At 46.1% G+C, this 21,380-nt stretch overlaps 1 protein-coding gene across 2 annotated transcripts in view; it reads right to left on the bottom strand.

Moving 5' to 3' along the window:
- Nucleotides 1-17,907, bottom strand: part of LOC140210746 (fatty acyl-CoA hydrolase precursor, medium chain-like) — an 84,378-nt gene extending 66,471 nt beyond the window's left edge. Inside the window, exons 1-3 of one of the 2 annotated variants that reach the window (XM_072279982.1) lie at nt 17,803-17,907; nt 13,565-13,769; nt 4,280-4,421 (exon numbers count right to left, since the gene is read on the bottom strand). In XM_072279982.1, coding sequence (XP_072136083.1) covers nt 4,280-4,421; nt 13,565-13,769; nt 17,803-17,860 — 405 coding nt within the window. In that variant the 5' untranslated portion in view covers nt 17,861-17,907. The remainder of the gene's footprint in view (nt 1-4,279; nt 4,422-13,564; nt 13,770-17,802) is intronic. The other variant, XM_072279983.1, reaches the window with a different exon arrangement.
- Nucleotides 17,908-21,380: the final 3,473 nt, after the last annotated feature.

Here is a 21,380-nt window from a genome sequence, read left to right on the forward strand (position 1 = left end):
TACATAGGCCAACCTATCTGGGAGCTTCCTAATCCTCCGAGACCTCCGTACCCCCTCACCTAAACCCTAAAGGCTCGGACGCTACTAGGGACACCTTGGGTCTCTTGCCAACTCCTCTCTCACTCAGGCCACCGCTACAACTCGGAGCCCCCTGTCCCGTGTCCGGGGCCCCGCTCCTTTTCCTTCCTGGTCCTGCTGTAACCCAGACTGCCCGCAGCTAGCCCTCCCCACTACACCTGACTCAGTGGGAGAAGGGCCAAAGGTCTCTTCCTCAATCACGGGGAAGTTAGCGAAAGGCAGCATGTACCACATGTCCAGCACATCATCCTTCGAATCCGTATTCTTCCTCATTCCCTCGATCAGTAGCTGCTGTTTGAGTTTCTCCAAACTGAAGCATTTAGCCGGGGCTACCCCTTCAGCCTCCTGCAGTCGAGACGTCAGCTTCTTCGGGGACTCCTTCAACTCTCGCCACAGCCTCAGTAGTTCTGACTGACGGTTCTTGGCCACCTCAATCTGGGACGCAGTTACCCCACCAGCTTCTTCCACCCTGACCTGAAAAGCAGCAGTTAAAGGATGTTCAGCCTCCAGTTTTTCCTTCCCAATGACTTCTTCCAGGTCAACTTTCAGTTTTTCCACTTCATTAAAACTGTCGATAGTCACCTTCAGGTTCCTTTCAAGCGTCCGCCTCCCTTTTCTGAGATCTGTCCTCCATTGCTTCACCTCCTCGGAAGTGTAGTCAAACTCCCCTCTCTGGGCTCTCGGTTTTCTGTCGGCCTCAGTCAGACCACTTCCTTGATCTTCCCCAACTTGTAAGTCCTCCAATCTTTTCTGGATCGACGTCGTGAGTTTCTGCTGATCCCTTCGAAGGTGGGTCATTGTTTCGCCTCGCTGGATTAATTCATCAGTACATGACTGCAGTGTCGGCTTGGAATTCCGTTGCTCCTTCTCCACGTTGACGAGCGTGAATTCCAAGTCTGCAATGGTCGTCCCACGACTGCGGCACTCAGTCTCCGGCCGGCATTTCTGAGCACTCAGTTCAGCGGTGCAAATCCCCTCTCTCCCCTGTATCTCATTCCGATTGACGACCTGGGTTTCCATCCCCAGGTCCACCACTGTCTGTCCCAACACCAGGAAGTTCAACTGGTATGTCGGGTCACTTTCCTCACATTGCACCAAACTCCGCCGGCCAAAAACTCCTCCACATTTGACACTTCGCTTCGGTCGCCCGGGCTCAGCCACTCACCTCGCCTCATAGTCCCCCCAGGCGAATCCAAGCTCTAGGCGGTCATCCACATACGCCAAAACTCCACACACCTTCACTTCCCCCATGGTCTTCCTCATGCCCCTGGGGAAGGATGCAGGGGCTCTGGATATTCCCTTGGGCATCTTTTCGGATCGGAAGAATCCTAGGGAACTAATAACGGCCATCTTCGGCTCAACAGCCGCACTCCTCAGGATCTGGCAACATCCACCCCTCAGATGCAGCACATTAAACCACGTCGCATCATCCACACACACGCTGCCTTCATCTTCCACGCCGCCAGGGTCCAGTCGCCACGACCTCTCTCTCACTGAGGTGTCTTCAGCGGCCAACTCCCCCCCCCCCTGCCCCCGTGGTAGTTCGGAGCATCTGCTAAGAGGGTCTCACCCTCAGCTACCTCCCCCAGGCCGTACCACAGTTGGGTCTCGTTTAAATTCGGTACCGGCTCAAGGCTGCTACACATGTCCTCAGAAGCAACTCGACACGCTGGGTGCCCAGACAACGCCCCCATGAACTCCACGGTCATAAACCAATCATCGTCTTCTAGATAACTATTGGCACTGGTACCCCAAATCTCCAGTGCCCTTGCAGTTGTCAAGGGTAACTGCTTCAGGCACCAGTTGAAAAATGAACTGTACAACAACTTGACCTGCGCCCTAGGGTCGAGGATGGCTTTAGCACCACTTCCCTCTATCCGTAACGACACCTTGGGGCATGGTTCCTCTAAGCTTTCAGGAATATGGTCTTTTCCTTTTGGAAGTTCCTTGGTACATTGCTGGGAACGTGCTCCCCCACAGACCCCAAGCTGTTCCCCCACTGGGCCTCCACTAAGTTTCCTGACCCCTCTCTGATCAGCTGAACAACTGAGGTCGGGGCTGATCCCCAAAATAATCCCCCTGCAAGCAATTTAGCTGCCCTCCTAGCCAGAGAAGATACACTGAAAACTTTTCCCCCTCTTTCAAATAACTGACAGCTGTCACTACGGTGTAAGTGAACCTGACAGCTCTAACACCGTCACCAGCCCGCCTGCTCAAACTTTCAACCATTCCCTGTCGTTCTCCCTCAACCAAACACTGCCACTCATCTAACAACTGAGAAATCCGCTCTGTCCACGTCTCGCACGCCTCCGCGCAAATGCCAGGCAGAGCCTGCCAGAGTTAGAACATTTATTCGCAGGCACTAACTCCGAATCAGACCACTCTTTCCTCTCTCTCCGAACAGCATGGACAGCCCCGAGTTCCACCCCCAACTTGTCAATGCTAGTCTGAACTCGAACAAAGACCTCATCCAACACGCATGCAGCAATAACCAGCAAATAACCCACAGAAACACACATTACTGATTTAAACAGGGCAACCACACAGCACACCACTGAATCCAATCCCAGACAAAATCCCCCAAATGTCGCCCCCCCAGCAAGCCTCAGGGTTGCTCAGCTCGCTGTCGTCTAGGGAAACAGCCCTCAGCCCCACCAAACTGGATAATTAGTTTGTGTGGATGCTGTGTGATGTACCCCACCCCACCCAAATAACAGACAATACAGCAGATACGATTAAGTGAATTACAGTTTATAGATATTACTGGAACTATATAATTAATAGAGATAAAATATAAAAGGAAAATAAAAGGCGCCACACTTATCAAAGTTCAATCTCTTCGTGCACAAACAGTTGGAGCTCGGGACCCTCCTTCTTCACCCTGTGATCCCCTCGGACCACCTCGACCTGCCGCCTGGGACCAACAACGGTGGTCGACCAGACGTTCTACACAAGTCCGTTTCCTCTACTCACTGAACACCCTGGACCTCGGACTCCTGCTCGGGGTTTGACCCCGTTAGCCGACTCACAGCACCTTGTCCATCCTCACTCTCTCTCTCACGCACCTTCTGCCCTAAAACCTGCGCATCACAATAACTTACAGACACACAGAAAGAATAACATCTATCCCAATTGGTTCATTCACTCTCTTATCAATAACATAATCCAATCAAACTACTAGCGGGAAGACTTTCTCAGCGGTTAACAGAACAAAGAAGCCATTTCAATTATAACATAACAAAGAAGCCATTTTAATTAGCCTACGCAGTAACATCAAAGAAGAAACCCCTTACAGGTATCTGAAAGAAAATCGTGTGTGGGGTTACCCAAGTAGCAATGAAACAGTATGAAAGGAGACAGCAGTCCAGGCTGATTTGGAGTGAATTAAGGAACATCAAGAAGCATGAAAGAAACACAGAGTGAATAAGAATCTATTCCTCTGCCTTCGATTTCTGCAATGGATGACTGGTTCACCTGCATTGTTAGTGTGTCTTTTTAGTTTATTGGAATTGTGTTTGTGTTTTGGAAATCCATCGTGTTTATGAAATGGTTTGTACTTTGGACGTCTTTTACAGTCGTAGAAAAGTACAGCACAGAAAGAGCCCCTTTGGCCCATCTACTCCATGCTGAACCATTTAAACCACCTCGTCCCATTGACTTGCACCTGGACCATAGCCCTCCATACCTGTCCCATCCATGTACCTACCCAAACTTATCTTGAATGTTGAAATCGAAAGCATATCCACCACTTGCACTGGGAGCTCATTCAAGACCCTCACCACTTTCTGTGAAGAAGTTTCCCCTCATGTTCCCCTTAAACTTATCACCTTTCACCCTTAACCCAGTTACAAGACAGAAATCCTGAGTTTTAAATGTGTTTGAAGTACGTTGTCTGAACTTAAATACGTGTCATTGAAAATAAATGTAATGTGCTTTAAGCTATTTTGTTAGCTGTAAGTATCTTCTCATTGGTAGGGTGAGGGGACCCACCATTCCAATAGTGGGTATTGACGCTGGAATCAGTGCGGAGAATAAACAGGAAGTGGACTGGTCTTTGTAGATTGGATAGTCACAGTGTAACCTCCCTTTAGTGAGGGTACCCATTGCTATTTATATCTGATAGAACGTAAAATCTTCATTTGAGTTTAGAGATTCACAGTCAGCGAACCCAACACCATCACTAACGCCATACAGTACTCACGGGAAGCTTGGTCTTGGTGTCAGTGGGCCGGACAGGCGTGTGCACATTTAGGTACAGGCAATTCTCACTGTACGCTGCTGGTCCTGAATTAATAATCAGGAATTCTGTCAAGAACTCTGCCAAAACTGAATTTTGTAGACATCTGGGATGAGAGAGAGAGAGAGAGAGAGAGAGAGAGGAGTGGATTGAGTACAAATGCAAGTCAGTGACCCTGAGTACAGGAGAATAACCCAATTCAGTCTGCCAAATAACCAGGAGCCGTCAAGCTGTGGCCATAATTTTAACCTCGGCTGGCCATTTCAATGAAGCCTTTCCACCACTGCTTTCTCCTCAGTCCTCCTCTTCCCTCACCACTTCCCCACAGAAAGCATCCTATCCAGATGAATCACGGCTTGGTTATGGCAACTGCTCTGCCTGAGACCGCAAGGAACTGCGGAGCTGTGGACACACTAGTACATCAAAGAAAGCAGCCTCCCTTCCATCGACACAGTAGCAGGCTGTGATCTCATCTCTGTTGTCGGGAGGAGGTACAGAGCCTGAGGACTGGGAAATTATTCCCTACCCCACCAGGCTCCTGAACTGGTGTGGATAACTTCACTCACCTCAACTCTGATCTGACTCCACAAACTATGGACTCACTTTCAACAACTTGACAACTCATGTTCTCTGCAATATTTATGTCCTTATCTATTATTATTTTTAGTTTAATTTTGTAGTTGCACAGTTTGCCTTCTTTTGAATATCAGTTCTTGTAGATTTTCACTGATTTGTTTCTATTTCTTTTCTACTGTGAATGCCCACAAGAAAGCGAATCTCGGGGTTCCTTATGGTGACATAGATGTACGTTGATAATAAATTTATTTTCAACGTTGCTGGGGTTTGCTGTGCACAAATTGGCACTGGGTATCCCCCAGCTTGTTCCCTGTTGAATCCCGTATTCTGGAATCTCAGTAGGTGTGTCACTACCCCTCTTCACGTCCTTTGCTACTACTCGGCATGACCCCTTTGACCCTCACCAATATTTATTGGAGCATCATAGAGGCATCCTCTCCAGATGCATCTCAGCTTCATATGGTAACGGCAGAGAGTATTGGACCCAGCTGTGCACTTCACAGGAACCGACCTCCCCTGCATGGACATTGTCTACACTTCCCACTGCCTTGGTGAAGAAGACAAAATAATTAAAGACCCGCTCCCACCCTGGGCATTCTCTTTTTCCCCCTCTCCCATCAGGCAGAAGATACAAAAGTCTGTAAGCATTTACCACCGGGCTCAAGGACAGCTTCTATCCTGCTGTGAAAATGAACTTGATCTCTAATCTATCTCGTTTTAGTGTGAACGTTTAACACCATCTGCCGGTCCAAAGCCACTGCCGCCATGTTAGTTCTTGAGTGGCCTGTTTAAAGAACACTTCTGGCACCACTTCCTGCATCCAAGTGCTGCTGTAGTCTAAATATAGCACATGGGGAGCACTCGCTCTTGTTTCGGGGGCTCACCACGGTCTGGGGTTGCGATCAGTGACACGGAAAGGTCAGAAATGTGCTGCAGATAAAGGGTCCATGTGCACACTTAGATAAGCATCTACGTAACTTAATTTTTAGTGAACGTTTTATTGTTTGTCTTTATTTTCTTAATAAATACAGTGGATTCCAGTTAATTGGGACACATCAGGACTTTCTGGCCCAACTAAGTGGCTGACTCAATTAGCTGAAGTTTCATTAAAACAGTTAAAACACAAAGACAAACTCCCATTTAACTGAGTAACAAGTACAGAACAAATCAGAATTCTACCACTACTACTACAGTACTATAAACCTCTGTATTAGTTCCTAATAGTTATCAACAGAGGAATTTGTCCAGTGTACTCTGCCGTGTTCTTTTGATTGACAGTAAGTGAACAAAATCAGCAGAAATACCTAGTACAGATATGGACTGCCTTCATTGCCTTTCTGAATAAAGTCAAATAATAAAAAAAATCAAAAATTACTGCTTTTTGAATCAACATCTGTCAGCCCAAATGGATAACATCACACAAGCACACACAACAGACACTATTTAAAAATGGTTCTCTCTCAGCACAGCGTACTGTCTAACAAATGGACACAACTGAAGCTAGTTAGAAACTGTAGGCAACAGTCTCCTGTCCCAATTAAGTGGCACAGTGTCCCAAATAGACAAAGGGAATCACGGCTATTTTCTCGATCAATTCATTGCCACAGACAGTTCTGGAGGCCAAGTCATTGTGTACATTTAATGTGGAAATTGATACGTTAGGGCAGCCTTTCTCACCATATTTTACCTTGAAGGAACTCTTGAAATAATTTTCACCTCTCAGGGAACCCCTGCGCAAACATTATTATATCTACAGCCCATGGTGCGTTAGTGTGATCAGTAAGTTGCAGATATAATCATCCAAAAATAATTGTCAATGCTCTTTTGAGTAGAGAATAAATTTTTAGCCAAGCTTTCTTGAAAGCAGGTAGTTAAGCTTAGCTTATGTTTCTTGAAATTAATCTTCCATAAATTTTAAAAACTTATACGGCAAACATCATAAATTTCTGTTAAATAAATGGCTTAAGCCAAAATGGGATTTAATTTTTCTAAAGATAGGCTCGGTAGAATTGACATAGAAACATAGAAAACCTACAACACAATACAGGCCCTTCAGCCCACAATGCTGTGCCCAACATGTACTTACTTTAGAAATTACCTAAGATTACCCATAGCCCTCTATTTTTCTGAGCTCCATGTACCTGTCCAGGAGTCTCAAGACCCTATCGTATCCACTTCCACCACCGTCGCCGGCAGCCTGTTCCACACACTCACCACTCTCTGCATAAAAAACTTACCCCTGACATCTCCTCTGTACCTGCTTCCAAACACCTTAAAACTGTGCCCTCTCGTGCTAGCCATTTCAGCCCTGGGAAAAAGCCTCTGACTATCCACACGATCAATGCCTCTCATCATCTTATGCCCCTCTATCAGATCATCTCTCCGCTCCATCATGGGTATCAGCCGGCAGGAGTTTGCCCCCAATTTCCCCCGGGATCAATAAAGTATGACGACTATGACTACGACTATGATGACGACGACGACAAACAACGAGGTCCTGGTGAAGGCTCAACTCCCAAGCATTGAAACCGCTTCACTGCTCAGGCAACTCCGCTGGCCTGGCCACGTGTCTCGCATGGACAACTCCAGGTTACGAAAGCAGTACTCTGCTGAGAACTCTCTCAGTACAAGGGAGATGGTGGTATCCCGCACAAGAGTACAAAGACCTACTTAAGCAGCAGCTCTCTCAGGCAGATATTGAGGGCAATGAGAGGCAGCAGCTTGCTTGTGACACAGTCCGCTGGAGAATGCTGATCCAGGGAGCAGCCAGGAATTTGAGCAATCCAGGGGAGAGACTTCCGAAGAGAAGAGGATTTTTGGAAGGATCCTACTACCCAAGCACCCGCATCTCAACTGTTCCCGTGTCTCTACTGTTCTAGAGTCTGCAGATCAAGAACTGGCCTCTACAGTCATCAACAATCTTGCCATCACTCCTGAGGACTCATCTTCCCTCTTGATCTTCACAAGCCAAGAACAGCCACCAACATGATTGGGCGTGAAACCTTTTCAGTTTCTCGTTTTGCATCTTATCCTAGCATTTTAACCACTATAACTTTACTTGCTGCCATTATTAGGTTCTCATCAACTGTGTGACCTTTCCTTTTCTGGGTAATAAGTTCTGCTACTAAACAACTTGCTTCCTGAGACTTCTTATTGACTGTGACTTTATTAACAAAAGCTTTACTCGGTTTTGAGATTCCAATAGCCGTTTAAAATGATCAGCACTTTTACGTATCATATGGCTGTGATTTACTGTTTAGTGTCTTTTCATATTGTTGGAGCCATTTGTAAGCTGTTTGCCACAGACTAGGCACATTGGAATCAGGCAGCTCGGATCAACGGTCCACGTAAATCACATTGATAAGTAGCTCTCGTTGTGAGGGAGGACTTTCCCCGTTGTTGCACTAGCTAATGACCCAGAAGATTGTACCATTAGACATTGGACCGCTAGACATGTCTGTAAAATGCAGGGGTTGATATAATATTTTTAAAACGGCATTATAAATAACTAAACGACAAAACTACAAAAAGCACGAAAACCTCACAAGGCAATTCACTTCAAACCTACACAATCCACCCTTTGCAATGTTTACAACAACAGCAAAGTGGCAGGTCAGGAGCTGAGTCGCGGCGCGTAAAATTTTCTTTTACCTCCAACTTTATGCTACATGAGTAAACTTTCTTCATTCCCATAAGTTAGTGAGTGAGCTTGTTAAGGGGGCTAATCAGTCACTGCCGACCACTTCAAGCGCTAGTATTGCGTGATGCACGAATTTTAAAAAAACGACGTTTTTTTTTAATCACAATCTCTCGCGGAACCTTGAGCAACCTCTCATGGAACCCTGGATTCCCGCAGAACCCTGGTTGAGAAACCTGGGTTCCTTCTTTCTCAATCTTTTTTTATTAAGTTTCAAATTGATAAACATAATAATGATAATAATACAAAGAGATCGGGATTACATTAATAACGGTTAACATATGCAGACACAGACTCCGAGTAACATATAGTCATAGTCATACTTTATTGATCCCGGGGGAAATTGATTTTCGTTACAGTTGCACCATAAATAATAAATAGTAATAGAACCATAAATAGTTAAATAGTAATATGTAAATTATGCCAGTAAATTACGAAGTAAGTCCAGGACCAGTCTATTGGCTCAGGGTGTCTGACCCTCCAAGGGAGGAGTTGTAAAGTTTGATGGCCACAGGCAGGAATGACTTCCTATGACGCTCTGTGCTGCATTTCGGTGGAATGAGTCTCTGGCTGAATGTACTCCTGTGCCCACCCAGTACATTATGTAGTGGATGGGAAACATTGACCAAGATGGCATGCAACTTAGACAGCATCCTCTTTTCAGACACCACTGTGAGAGAGTCCAGTTCCATCCCCACAACATCAGTGGCCTTACGAATGAGTTTGTTGATTCTGTTGGTGTCTGCTACCCTCAGCCTGCTGCCCCAGCACACAACAGCAAACATGATAGCACTGGCCACCACAGACTCGTAGAACATCCTCAGCATATGTAATTTAAGCCCCCCAATCTCTTAATAACTGAACATGAAAAGATTCAGAAAATTTTATACAAAGCAGAAGTCCTCCTACACTAAAAAAAACCAAAACAAAACAAAACAAAGACTGGGCTGCCATGTTTCATTGGTTAAAATCATGATTTGTCATTAACTCCGCTCCTCTATATGCAAACAAAAAGTTATTGAAAAGGATTCAGAAAAGGTCAGCTTACATCGTATTAAAATGTTGAATAAATGGCCTCATAGTTTCTTCAAATTTAACCGAAGGATCGATAGTACGACTCCTAATTTTTTCCAAGTTTAAACATGTTATAGTTTTGGAAAACCATTTAAATGAAGTAGGGCGATTAGAATCTTTCCACTTAAATAAAATGGATCTTCTGGCTATTAATGTAACAAATGCAAACAAATGACAAGCTGAAGGGGATAAATGACTAGAGTCTATCACTGGTAATCCAAAAGTTGCAGTAATCAGATGAGGTTGTAAATCAATACGCAAAACTACTGAAATAATATCCGTAACTTCCGCCACCTCCAACGGGATCCCACCACTAAGCACATCTTTCCCTCCCCCCCCGCTTTCCGCAGGGATCGCTCCTTACGCGACTCCCTTGTCCACTCGTCCCCCCCCATCCCTCCCCACTGATTTCCCTCCTGGCACTTATCCTTATAAGCGGAACAAGTGCTACACATGCCCTTACATTTCCTCCCTCACCACCATTCAGGGCCCCAGACAGTCCCTCCAGGTGAGGCGACACTTCACCTGTGAGTTGGCTGGGGTGATATACTGCATCCGGTGCTCCTGATGTGGCCTTCTATATATTGGTGAGACCCGACGCAGACTGGGAGATCGTTTTGCTGAACATCTACGCTCTGTCCGCCAGGGAAAGCAGGATCGCCCAGTGGCCACACATTTAATTCCACATCCCATTCCCATTCTGATATGTCTATCCACGGCCTCCTCTACTGTAAAGATGAAGCCATACTCAGGTTGAAGGAACAACATCTTATATTCCGTCTGGGTATCCTCCAACCTGATGGCATGAACACTGACTTCTCTAACTTCCGTTAATGCCCCTTTTTACCTCCCCTTCGTACCCCATCCATTCTTTGTTTGTTTGTTTATTTATTTATTTATTATTATTTTTTTCCTCTCTCTCTCTCTCCTTTTTCTCCCTCTGTCCCTCTCACTATACTCCTTGCCCATCCTCTGGGCTTCCCCCCTCTTTCTTTCTCCATAGGCCTCCCGTCCCATGATCCTCTCGTATCCCTTTTGCCACTCACCTGTCCAGCTCTTGGTTCCATCCCTCCCCCTCCTGTCTTCTCCTATCATTTTGGATCTCCCCCTCCCCCTCCCACTTTCAAATCTCTTACTATCTCTTCTTTCAGCTACTCCTGATGAAGGGTCTCGGCCCGAAACATCGACTGTACCTCTTCCTATAGATGCTGCCTGGCCTGCTGCGTTCACCAGCAATTTTTAAGTGTGTTGCTTGAAATTCCAGCATCTGCAGATTTCCTCGTGTTTGCGAAATAATATCAAAAATGTCTTTCCAATATTTTTCCAAAAGAGAGCAAGACCAGAACATATGTGTCAAGGAAGCTACCTCAGAATTACATCTGTCACAGACAGGATTTATATGGCAATAAAAATGAGCTAACTTATCCTTAGACATATGGGCCCTATGAACCACCTTAAGTTGTATGAAAGCCTGTCTAGCACACATTGAAGAAGTGTTAACTAGTTGGAGAACTTTCTCCCATTTCCCTATAGGTAAAGATACCTGAAGTTCTCTTTCCCATTCACCCTTAATTTTATTAGATGTACCTAGACATATTTTCATAATTAAATCATGAATAATTACTATTAAACTCTTCTGATAAGGGTTTAAACCTAAAATTTTTTCTGTAATTTCAGTTTGATGTGATATCGGTAAAATAACATTCAAAAAGTTTCTAATCTGTAAATATATGAAAAAATGTGATCTAGGCAAATTATATTTATTAGACAACTGTTCAAAAGATATGAGACAATTATCCATGAATAAATCACGAAAACATGTTATTCCCTTTGTTATGGGTCAAATGTTACGGGGAGAAGGCAATAAATCTGACCTGATGGATTGGCGGAACAGACTCAAAAGACCGACCAGCCAAACCCTCTTCCTGTGGTCTTTTTGTGCATACTTTTAGAACATAGAACAGAACAATACAGCACAGGCCTTTCAGCCTGTGATATTGTGCTGATCTTTTAATCTAGTCCAAGATCAAACAAACACTAACCCCCCCCCCCAACAACATGGCCCATGATTTTTCTTTTATTTATGCACCTATTTAGGAGATTCTTAAATATCTTCAATACATATGCCTTTACCACCACCCTTGGCAGCACGTACCATGTGCACACCACTCTTAAAGAAATCTAGCTCTGACATCCCCTGACACTTTCCGCCAATCACATTAAAATTACGCCCCTTGTATTAGCCACTTGGGCCCTGGGGAAAAGCTCATTCTGATCGGATCATTGCACAGTGCATTGGGGTAGAATAAGGTAAAACAATAACAATGCAGAATAAAGAGCTACAGTTACAGAGGAAGAGCAGTGTAGGCAGACAATAAGGTGGAAGGTCACAATGAGGTAGATTGTGAGGCCAAGATCCCATCTTATCATCTGATTCCCGCTGGGTGTGCTGAGCAGTGTCCACAACTCTGCAGTTTCTTGCGGTTACGGGCACACCAGTTGCCACACCAAGCTGTGATACATCCAGACAGAATGCTCTCTGTGGTGCACCAATAAAAAATTGGTGGGGGTCGACATTGACTTGCCAAATGTCTTTAGCTCCCAGAGGAAGTAGAGGTGTTGGTGAGCTTTCATGGCAAGAGTTGGCAATGACGGGCCATTTCTACTGCCGCCAACCTTGACAGCGGGTGGTTATTACAACGCTTTACAATGCCACACTCACAACATGCTGGAGGAACTCAGCAGGTCAGGCAGCATCCGTGCAAAAGATCGGTCGACGTTTCGGGCCGGAACCCTTCATCAGGACTGCAGAGGGAAGGGGCAGAGGCAAGGGGCAGAGGCCCTATAAAGAAGGTGGGGGGAAATCTTGGTCGAGCACTTCTGCTCCGTCTGCCAAAACCGACAGGATCTCCCAGTAGCCACCCACTTCAACTCTGCTTCCCACTCCCATTCAGATATGTCCATACATGGCCTCCTCTACTGCCATGATGAGGCTAAACTCAGGTTGGAGGAGCAACACCTCATATACAGTACCGTCTAGGTAGTCTCCAGCCCCTTGGTATGAACATAGAATTCTCCAACTTCCGGTAATTCCCTCCCCCTCCCTTCCCCTAACTCTATGTCACTCTGCCCCCTCCCCCAGCTGCCTATCACCTCCCTCATGGTTCCCCCTCCTCCTACTACCCATTGTGTTTTCCCCTATTCTTTCTTCACCTTTCCTGCCTATCACCTCCCTGCCTCCCCTCCCCCACCCCTTTATCTTTCCCCTTACTAGTTTTTCACCTGGAACCTACCAGCCTTCTCTTTCCCACCCTCCCACCACCTTCTTTACAGGGCCCCTGCCCCTTCCCTCTTCAGTCCTGATAAAGGGATCCGGCCTGAAACATTGACCGATCTTTTCCACGGATGCTGCCGGACCTGTTGAGTTCCTCCAGCGTGTTGTGAGTGTTGCTTTGACTCCAGCATCTGCAGATTATTTTGTGTTTATGCTTTACAATGCCAACTGTAAGACCAGGGTTCAATTCGCGCCACTGTAGGGAGTTTGTACGTTCTCCTTGTGACTGCGTGGGTTTCCGCTGGGTGGCCCAGTTCCCTCCCACATTCTGAAGACGTACTGGTTAGGGTTAGTGAGCTGTGGTCATTCTGAAGACGTACTGGTTAGGGTTAGTAAGTTGTGGTCATCCTGAAGACGTACTGGTTAAGGTTAGTAAGCTGTAGTTGTTCTGAAGACATACTGGTTAGGGTTAGTAAGTTGTGGACATGCTATTTTGCCGGCAGAAGCATGGCGATACTTGCAGGAAGCCCCAAGCACAATCCTCGCTGATTTAATTTACTGTGAACAACACATATCACTGCATGTTTCGATGCGCATCTGACAAATAAAGCTGATCTGCAATTTTTACCCTGGAGCGAAGGTCGTTGCTTTCCGTGTTCCAGTCCACGTCTCTGGAGTCTGCGGGACGGAGAACCTCAAGGGACCGACTGGCGGCTTCGCAAAAGGGATACTGAGGTAGTTATAGACGGGCTTGGCTGTTCCCTTCACCGACACCTGCTTCCCTTCCAGGGCTCCGTACTTGGTGACGACAATTGGAGGTCCATCATCTACGTCTGAGAGAGACCAGGACAGGGTTAGTGACTCACGCTCTGGCTGCCCTATGCCCAATATCATCTTGTACCAACACACAAAAGTTGCTGGTGAACGCAGCAGGCCAGGCAGCATTTCTAGGAAGAGGTACAGTCGACTTTTCGGGCCGAGACCCTTCGTCAGGACTAACTGAAAGAAGAGGTAGTAAGAGCTTTGAAAGTGGGAGGGGGAGGGATGGAGCTAAGATCTGGAAAGTTGATTAGCAAAAAGGATATGAGACGATCATGGGATGGGAGGCCTGGGAGAAAGAAAGGGGAGGGGGGAAGCCTAAAGGATGGGCAAGGAGTATGGTGAGAGGAACAGAGGGAGAAAAAGGAGAGAGAGAAAAAATAAATTTTTTAAAAATCATCTTGTACACCTCTATCACGTCACCTCTCATCCTCCTTCATTCCGAAGGGAAAAGCTTCAGCTTACTTAACCTTTCCTCATAAGACATATCCTCGTAAAGTATGTTTTTGTATATTATGTTGTGTATGTGTAATTTATGTTAAGTTGATGTGATTTATAAGTGTCACATTTGTGATGTACTGTACTGCTGGGAGAAATCAAATTTTTACGGCATTTATCCTATCGGACCATAAGAATTAGGAGCAGAATTAGGCCATTCAGCCCGTCGAGTCTGCTGACGGTAAACTTGAATCTGAAATGCTAAGAATAGAATAAGTCATTCGCTCTCCATCCTGGACAGAACGCAAATATCTTCACATCTGACCTCATTCTCCCAGCGTTCCCGTCAACATGCTTCTGAACTTCCACAGTGAAACGTATCTGTCACGTACAGTATCGGTGGGACAAGAACAACAATGGTGTCCTATGGGTAACGTTTTTGTTCTGCTCAGTCGTATGCTACAGAAGCCAGTTTCCAAATTTTTGAATCAGTGTGTTTTGATCTACAAAGTTAATTTCATAGTTCAAAGTAAATTTATTATCAGAGCTGTCATATTCTACCCTTAGGGGCATTCACATTACAACAGAGAAACACAATAAAATCAATGAAAAACGACACTCAAAGACAAAAACAACCAATGAGCAAAAGACAAACTGCATATAGAAAGATAGGTAGATCGACACAGACAGAGAACACGAGTTGATGAAAGTTCAGAGTTGAGGTGAGAGTTTGTTCTCACAGAAGGAAATTCACCTTTACACAAAGAAGGAAAAGCATGGGGTGACTTTTGGACAATTGTGCCGGCAAACTCCCGGGACTCTGAAATAGTAACTGGTCTCCTGAAATAGATTGAAACCAATCCTTGATTCCTCTTGTAACTATTGGAGAACCTTCTAAAAATTTGACGTCGCAATCTGCTTTCCCCGTGATGGTGAGTGCACCCTGCTAGATCCGTTAAATATTTCAGGAAGTGATTTCACAAACTTTCGGTAACAGAAGTCTGGAAACGCGAGATGGAAAGGCCACGTCTCCACACTTCATTTGCAGGAGGCTTTTGAAATCACGGAGTGAGACATGTCTTCTTCTCCCGTGCCATCAGGGAGCGGGGACAGGAGCCCAAAGAAACACTCAACACTTCAGTGACAAATTCTTCCCCTCCGCCATCAGGTCCTGAATGAAAAATGAACCCATGAACACTACCTCACTACTTTTACTTGTTTTATTCTCCTTTTACACCACTCGCTTAATTTAATTATATGTATTATTGTAATTAATTTTAAAAATTATTATGCATTGCAATGTACTGCTGTCACAAAACAAAACATGCTGAACTTTTGCCAGGAACAACTTTAGGCCTTCGTGAAACAAGAGAAAGTGCAGAACTGCCGAGCAGTGATTTTGCAATCTTGTGCGTTAGGAAATAAACCTTCATCCGAGCCAAGTAAACAGAGAGATCGGTCTTTACCAGGAGACATCCCACTTTACCAGCAGAGATCACTCCTGACCAGGAGACATCCCACTTTACCAGCAGAGATCCCTCTTGACCAGGAGACGTGCCTGCTCAGGGAGCTTACTGCTGTGTTCATCACCGCCGCCTTCATCCTGCCCCCTGAGCGCAAATGCCAAGGACACCCTGGGAGAACTTTACAGTTTCAACAGCTCTCCACAAAAGCAAGCACCCAGATGGTGTCTTCATAATTGCAGGAGAGCTCAATCACGTTAACCTGCAGGGAGGTTGATAAGTCCCATCTGATGACTCCCATCAGGGAGGAGGCTACATAGCATCCACGTCAGGGTCCCCAGACACAAAAACAGGTACTTTCCCCAGGCACTAAGGCTGATCAACACCTCCGAGCTCTGAGGAGAGATTGGACAAACTTGGGGTGACTTCTCCGGAGCGGCAGAGGCTGAGATGAAATCAGATAGAGGTTTATAAGCTTATGAGAGGCATAGACAGAGTAGGCAGATAGTATTTTCCCCTGGGTTGAAAGGGCAAATTCTGAAAGTTTAAGGGAGATGTGCGGAGACGGGTTAGTTTATTTTTCTCAAAGAAAGGAGTTTGGGATTCCATCAGCTTTCTAATCTACAATGATGCTTGAAGCTGAAAGTGAAAGGAAATTCAGAATCGGGTTTACTATCACTGTTATGTTTTGTGTGGCAGTACAGTGCAAGTAAAAAATTACTACAAGTTACAAAAACAAACAAATAAATAATAAAATAAAGGCATCTGTTAGTCTTGCGAGACCATGGATCTGCGCCTGGAAAGTCTTCACTCTCCAGGGCGCAGGCCTGGGCAAGGTTGTATGGAAGACCAGCAGTTGCCCATGCTGCAAGTTTCCCCTCTCCACGACACCAATGTTGTCCAAGGGAAGGGCATTAGGACCCATACAGCTTGGCACCAGTGTTGTCGCAGAGAAATGTGTAGTTAACTGCCTTGCTCAAAGACACAACACACTGCCTCGGCTGGGGCTCCAACTCAAGACCTTCAGTGGGCACTTGGCCACGTGCCCTCACAAAGCATCATCATCATTATTATTATGCGCCCTGTCGTATGCCATGACCAATCGTGGTCTTTCCATGACCATGATTTTTCTTGGCAAATTTTTCTACAGAAGTGGTTTGCCATTGCCTTCTTCCGGACAGTGTCTTTATAAGACGCGGGACCCCAGCCATTATCAATACTCTTCAGAGATTGTCTGCCTGGTGTCAGTGGTCTCATAGCCAAGACATGTTATGTGCACCAGCTGCTCCTATGACCATCCATCCACCACCTGCCCCCATGGCTTCACATGACCCTGATTGGGGTGGGGGGTGCAGGGTAGGGGCCAAGCAGGTGCTACACCTTGTAGGCCTCTCTTGGACATACTTGCGGAGGGAGGAGCGCCTGACACCTCCTTTGGAGAGGCGTATCTCCACCACGCCAATCATCTCCTCCAATCCTGATAAACCCCGCCTGCTCCCTCTCCACGTTCCTCCTGTAATGGGGCGACCAGAACTGCAAGGTGAGGCCAGAATTCAGTTGAAGGCAATGACTGAACCTTGGGAATAAACCCCAACCTTCACCAGTGTCCTGCAGGGTCCTAGACACAAGTGAGTTCCTATTCCCACCCTGGGACTCTCTGTGGGCTGATTCCATTATCTAACATTGATCCCATTTTTTGGCTCTGAACCCCGAAAAAACGTTCGGATTGTTTCCGATTTTATCCTCTCTTGTTCCCAGTCACCATAGCGATAGGAGCAGAATTAGACCATTCGGCCCATCAAATCTGCTCAGCCAATCAGGGCTTATTTACTATCCCTCTCAACCCCATTCTTCCCGCAACCTTTGACGCCCTGATTAATCAGGTATCTTACCAACCTCCGCTTTAAATATACTCAATAACTGTTAAACTTCTCCAGAGTAAACAGCGTGCCAGCCCGGGCCCGTCAGCTCAACAATAACCCTCTTACATCACTGTACCGTACCCGCCTCGGTAGAGGAAGATCCAAGCAAGTCAACAATGAGGCTGAGCAGGACGATTGCCTATAGACTTGCTCGGGACCCTTGCGCTCTACAGAGGAGCAAAGAGGTGAGAGTGCGTACGCTCCCCGCTGGATCAGCCCCTCACCTGCGGCCGAAGCCACCACCAGGACGCCGAGCAACGCCACCAACCAGCCTGACAGCATCTCGCTGATTGAAGGGGGCCGGCTTCGGCGGCAGATGGTACACCGTCTCGGGAGGGAGCGTGGTGCTAATGTTGTTCTGTCAGCCGGGCGAAAAACGCGTGCGCACTCCACGTAGCCGAAAACGCTGCACACTTAGAGACAGTCCCCAAAGCTGTACCCTGACAAAGTCCGAAACCGACGATTGTGAAAGGGGAATGGACTTTGCAAAACAATCAGCATTTCATTTTCCAATTTTATTTCAAAAATAACCTTTAATTGTAATATATATGCGCGCACGCACACACACACACACACACACACACACACACACACACAGTGTATATACACTCACACAAGATTCACTTTTCAAGATTGTTTAGAGCCATTTCCAGTACACAAGTGGAAAGGAGAACGAAATAATTGTTACTTCGGATCCAATAATGCACAAGAAACACAAAAAGATAAAGAACACAATAATAATAATAATAATAATAATAAAACACAATGTAAATATATCAGTTAGCTTATATACACAGACTGACTGTATGTCCATGAAGTGACGCTTGGCACAGGAGTGTCTGTACACAAGGTGACTGGCAGGAAGTGATAAAGTAGTGCTATCTGGGCGTGTAGAGGGGTGGGTTAGTAGGCGGAGGTGTTGATCAGCCTTGCTTGAGGAAAGTAACTGTTTCTGAGTATGGCCGTCCTGGTGTGGACACTACGTAGCCTCCACCCTGATGGGAGAGGGACAAACAGTCCATGAGCGGGGTGGGTGGGAGGATTCTTCCTGACGGTACTGGTTACTGTTTGAGACTGGTGGTCCAGGCGTGGATGTTACACAGCCTCCTACCTGATGGGAGTGGGCTAAACATTAATTGTCATACATTCATGGACTTTGCCACCACAGATCGTTGACCAAATTCAGGTTTGTCACACGTACATCTAAACAGTCAGTGAAGTCTGTGAAATTTATTACCACGGACGGTAATGGAGGCCAAGTCATTGGGTATATTTAAAGCAGAGATTGATAGGTTCTTGATTGATCAGGGTGCCAAAGGTTATGGAGAAAAGGCTGGAGAATAGGGTTGAGAGGGATAATAAATCGGCCATGATGGAATGGTGGGGCAGACTCGATGGGCTGAATGGACTATGCCTTCTGGGAAATGTGTTGTTTGCTTTAACAACCAATACACCCAAGGATGTGTTCAGGGCAGCTTGCAAGTGTCAACACCCATTCTGGTGCCAATATAGCACGGCCACAATGTTCAACAGAACAGAACAGAACAAGAACAAAAGAAGACAACAACAGCAAAGCAAGCCCCTTCCCACCCTCCCACCCACACAGACCTCCAACACAAGGACAGGTCATCTCCAGGCCTCCAAACCTTGTCCAGACTCACAGACGGTGGGTCTCCAACTTTCAGTCCCTGGGACAGACTCTCAGACATCCGATCTCTGACTTGCAGACAAGCCAACCCAGTCAGGGCTTCAACCTTTGGGCCTCTGTCTCCACACTTGACGAGCTCTGGACTTTGCCCTCTGGTTTTAGCTGACCTGGGCATCAGCAGCAGGACTCATTGCTCATGGGTTTGACCTTTGGGCCTCAACTTCCAAAATTGCACAGACTAATGACATTAGTGACCAGAGGGGAGGTGGTGAGAGCCATCAATCCTCATGTCTCCCACCCATACTGACCTCTGACCTGGGACTCGCAGACAAACTCCAAACTGCTGTTCCTGCCCCCATTTTACATTTACTACCCCTGACCTCTAACTGCCCTTGGCCCCTGCCCCCTAAACACTAACCTACCCCAGAACATCAGTGTGAATCTGAGTCTACTGGAGGCTGAAGAATATGTACTGTCTTGGGTCTGGAGGACGATGTGTGTGTGTGCAGGGGTGGATGGGAGGAACGGGGCTTGTTTTACTGTTGTTGTTTTGAAGCTTGTTGTGTTCTGTGTTGTTTTGTCGAGTATTGTGGGAATGCTGCGTTGGCACCAGAATGTGTGACGACATTTGCTGGCTGCCCCCAGCACACCTTCAGGTGTGTTGTTGTTAACTGTATGTTTTGATGTACATGAGATAAATAAATAATCTTGAATAGAATTCCTTGCACTTCCCTCAAGACCATCCCTACAAACCTAAAACACAACCAAGTTTGAGCCAAAACATTGATGGACATTACAGCTCGTTGTCATCTTCACCATTTTCATGACGTCAGGATTTGATTCCAGCCATAAGCTGTGAGGGCAATTCATTCTTTAATATTCTTTTGTCAGGCCTTCACATGTCAGCACCTCGCGGTCTCTGCCCAGCTAAAAAGATTCACCTGTCGCTCATTCCAGACTCATCACCTGCAGCCTATTTAACCCCAGGCTTTGTTCATTCATTGAACCACCTGGCCTCAACCAGTTGCTCCTCAGCTTCAGATACCTTGTTGCTGGTTATGTTTAGTATCTGTTCCCTCTTGTTTTGTGCCCCCTCATGGCTTGTTATTTTGCTGTCAATTAGTAAAGCCATCCCTAACCACTAAATCATCTCCTCTGCTCTGCTTTTGGGTCAAGTCTCCTCTGTATTTCCCAACTGGATGAGTGATTACCGGGTTCATTGTGAAATTAACTGTTCTGTGTAATATCTTTTAGAAAATGAGTTAAGGGGATGTGATTAAGAGTGTAGAACAGATTCATGGGAGACTGTGGGTCCTGGAGGACTTGAGTTACAAGCGGACTCTGGAGAAACTGGCTCTGTTCTCACTGGAGTGTAGGAGGCTGAGGGGTGAATTAGTAAATTTGTTTACAGTTGTCACATGTACCGACCGAGGTGGTCTCCCACGTCAATTCTAGTTCCCATTCCTGTTCTGACATGTCAGTCCATGGCCTCCTCTACTGCTCCAAAGAAGCCACACTCAGGCTGGAAGAGCAACATCAACATCTTATATTCCATCTGGGTAGCCTCCAACCTGATGGCATGAACATCCACTCCCCTACCAAACCTTCTCTTTCACCATTCCCTATTCCCATTTCCCTCTCTCACTTTTATCCCCTTACTTGTCTATCACCTCCCTCTGGCACTCCTACTTCTCTTTTTTCCCATGGCCTTCTGTCCTCCCCTGTCAGACTTCCCCATTCTCCAGCCCTTTACCCTTTTCACCAATTGACTTCCCAGCTCTTTACTTCACCCTCCCCCTCTCTTGGTTTCACCAATCACCTACCGCATTGTACTTCTTCCTGTCCTACCCCACCTTCTTACTATGTCTTCTAATCTCTTTTTTTCCAATCCTGTTGAAGGGTCTTTGGATCGAACATCAACTGTTTATTCTTTTCCACAGATGCTGCCTGGCCTGCTGAGTTCCTCCAGCATATTGTGTGTGTTACTTTGATTTCCAGCATCTGCAGAACTTCTCCACCTCATTCCATACACTGTATTCATTGAAACATAACACCTTCAGTCCTATATTCATCCTCTTCAATTTTCTCCATCTTTTATATTGCAACTCATCTCATTGACTGAAACTTTTCCCCATCAACAGCCTCTCCTGACTA

Source organism: Mobula birostris, chromosome 15 (assembly GCF_030028105.1).
Source record: "Mobula birostris isolate sMobBir1 chromosome 15, sMobBir1.hap1, whole genome shotgun sequence".
NCBI lineage: Eukaryota > Metazoa > Chordata > Chondrichthyes > Myliobatiformes > Myliobatidae > Mobula > Mobula birostris.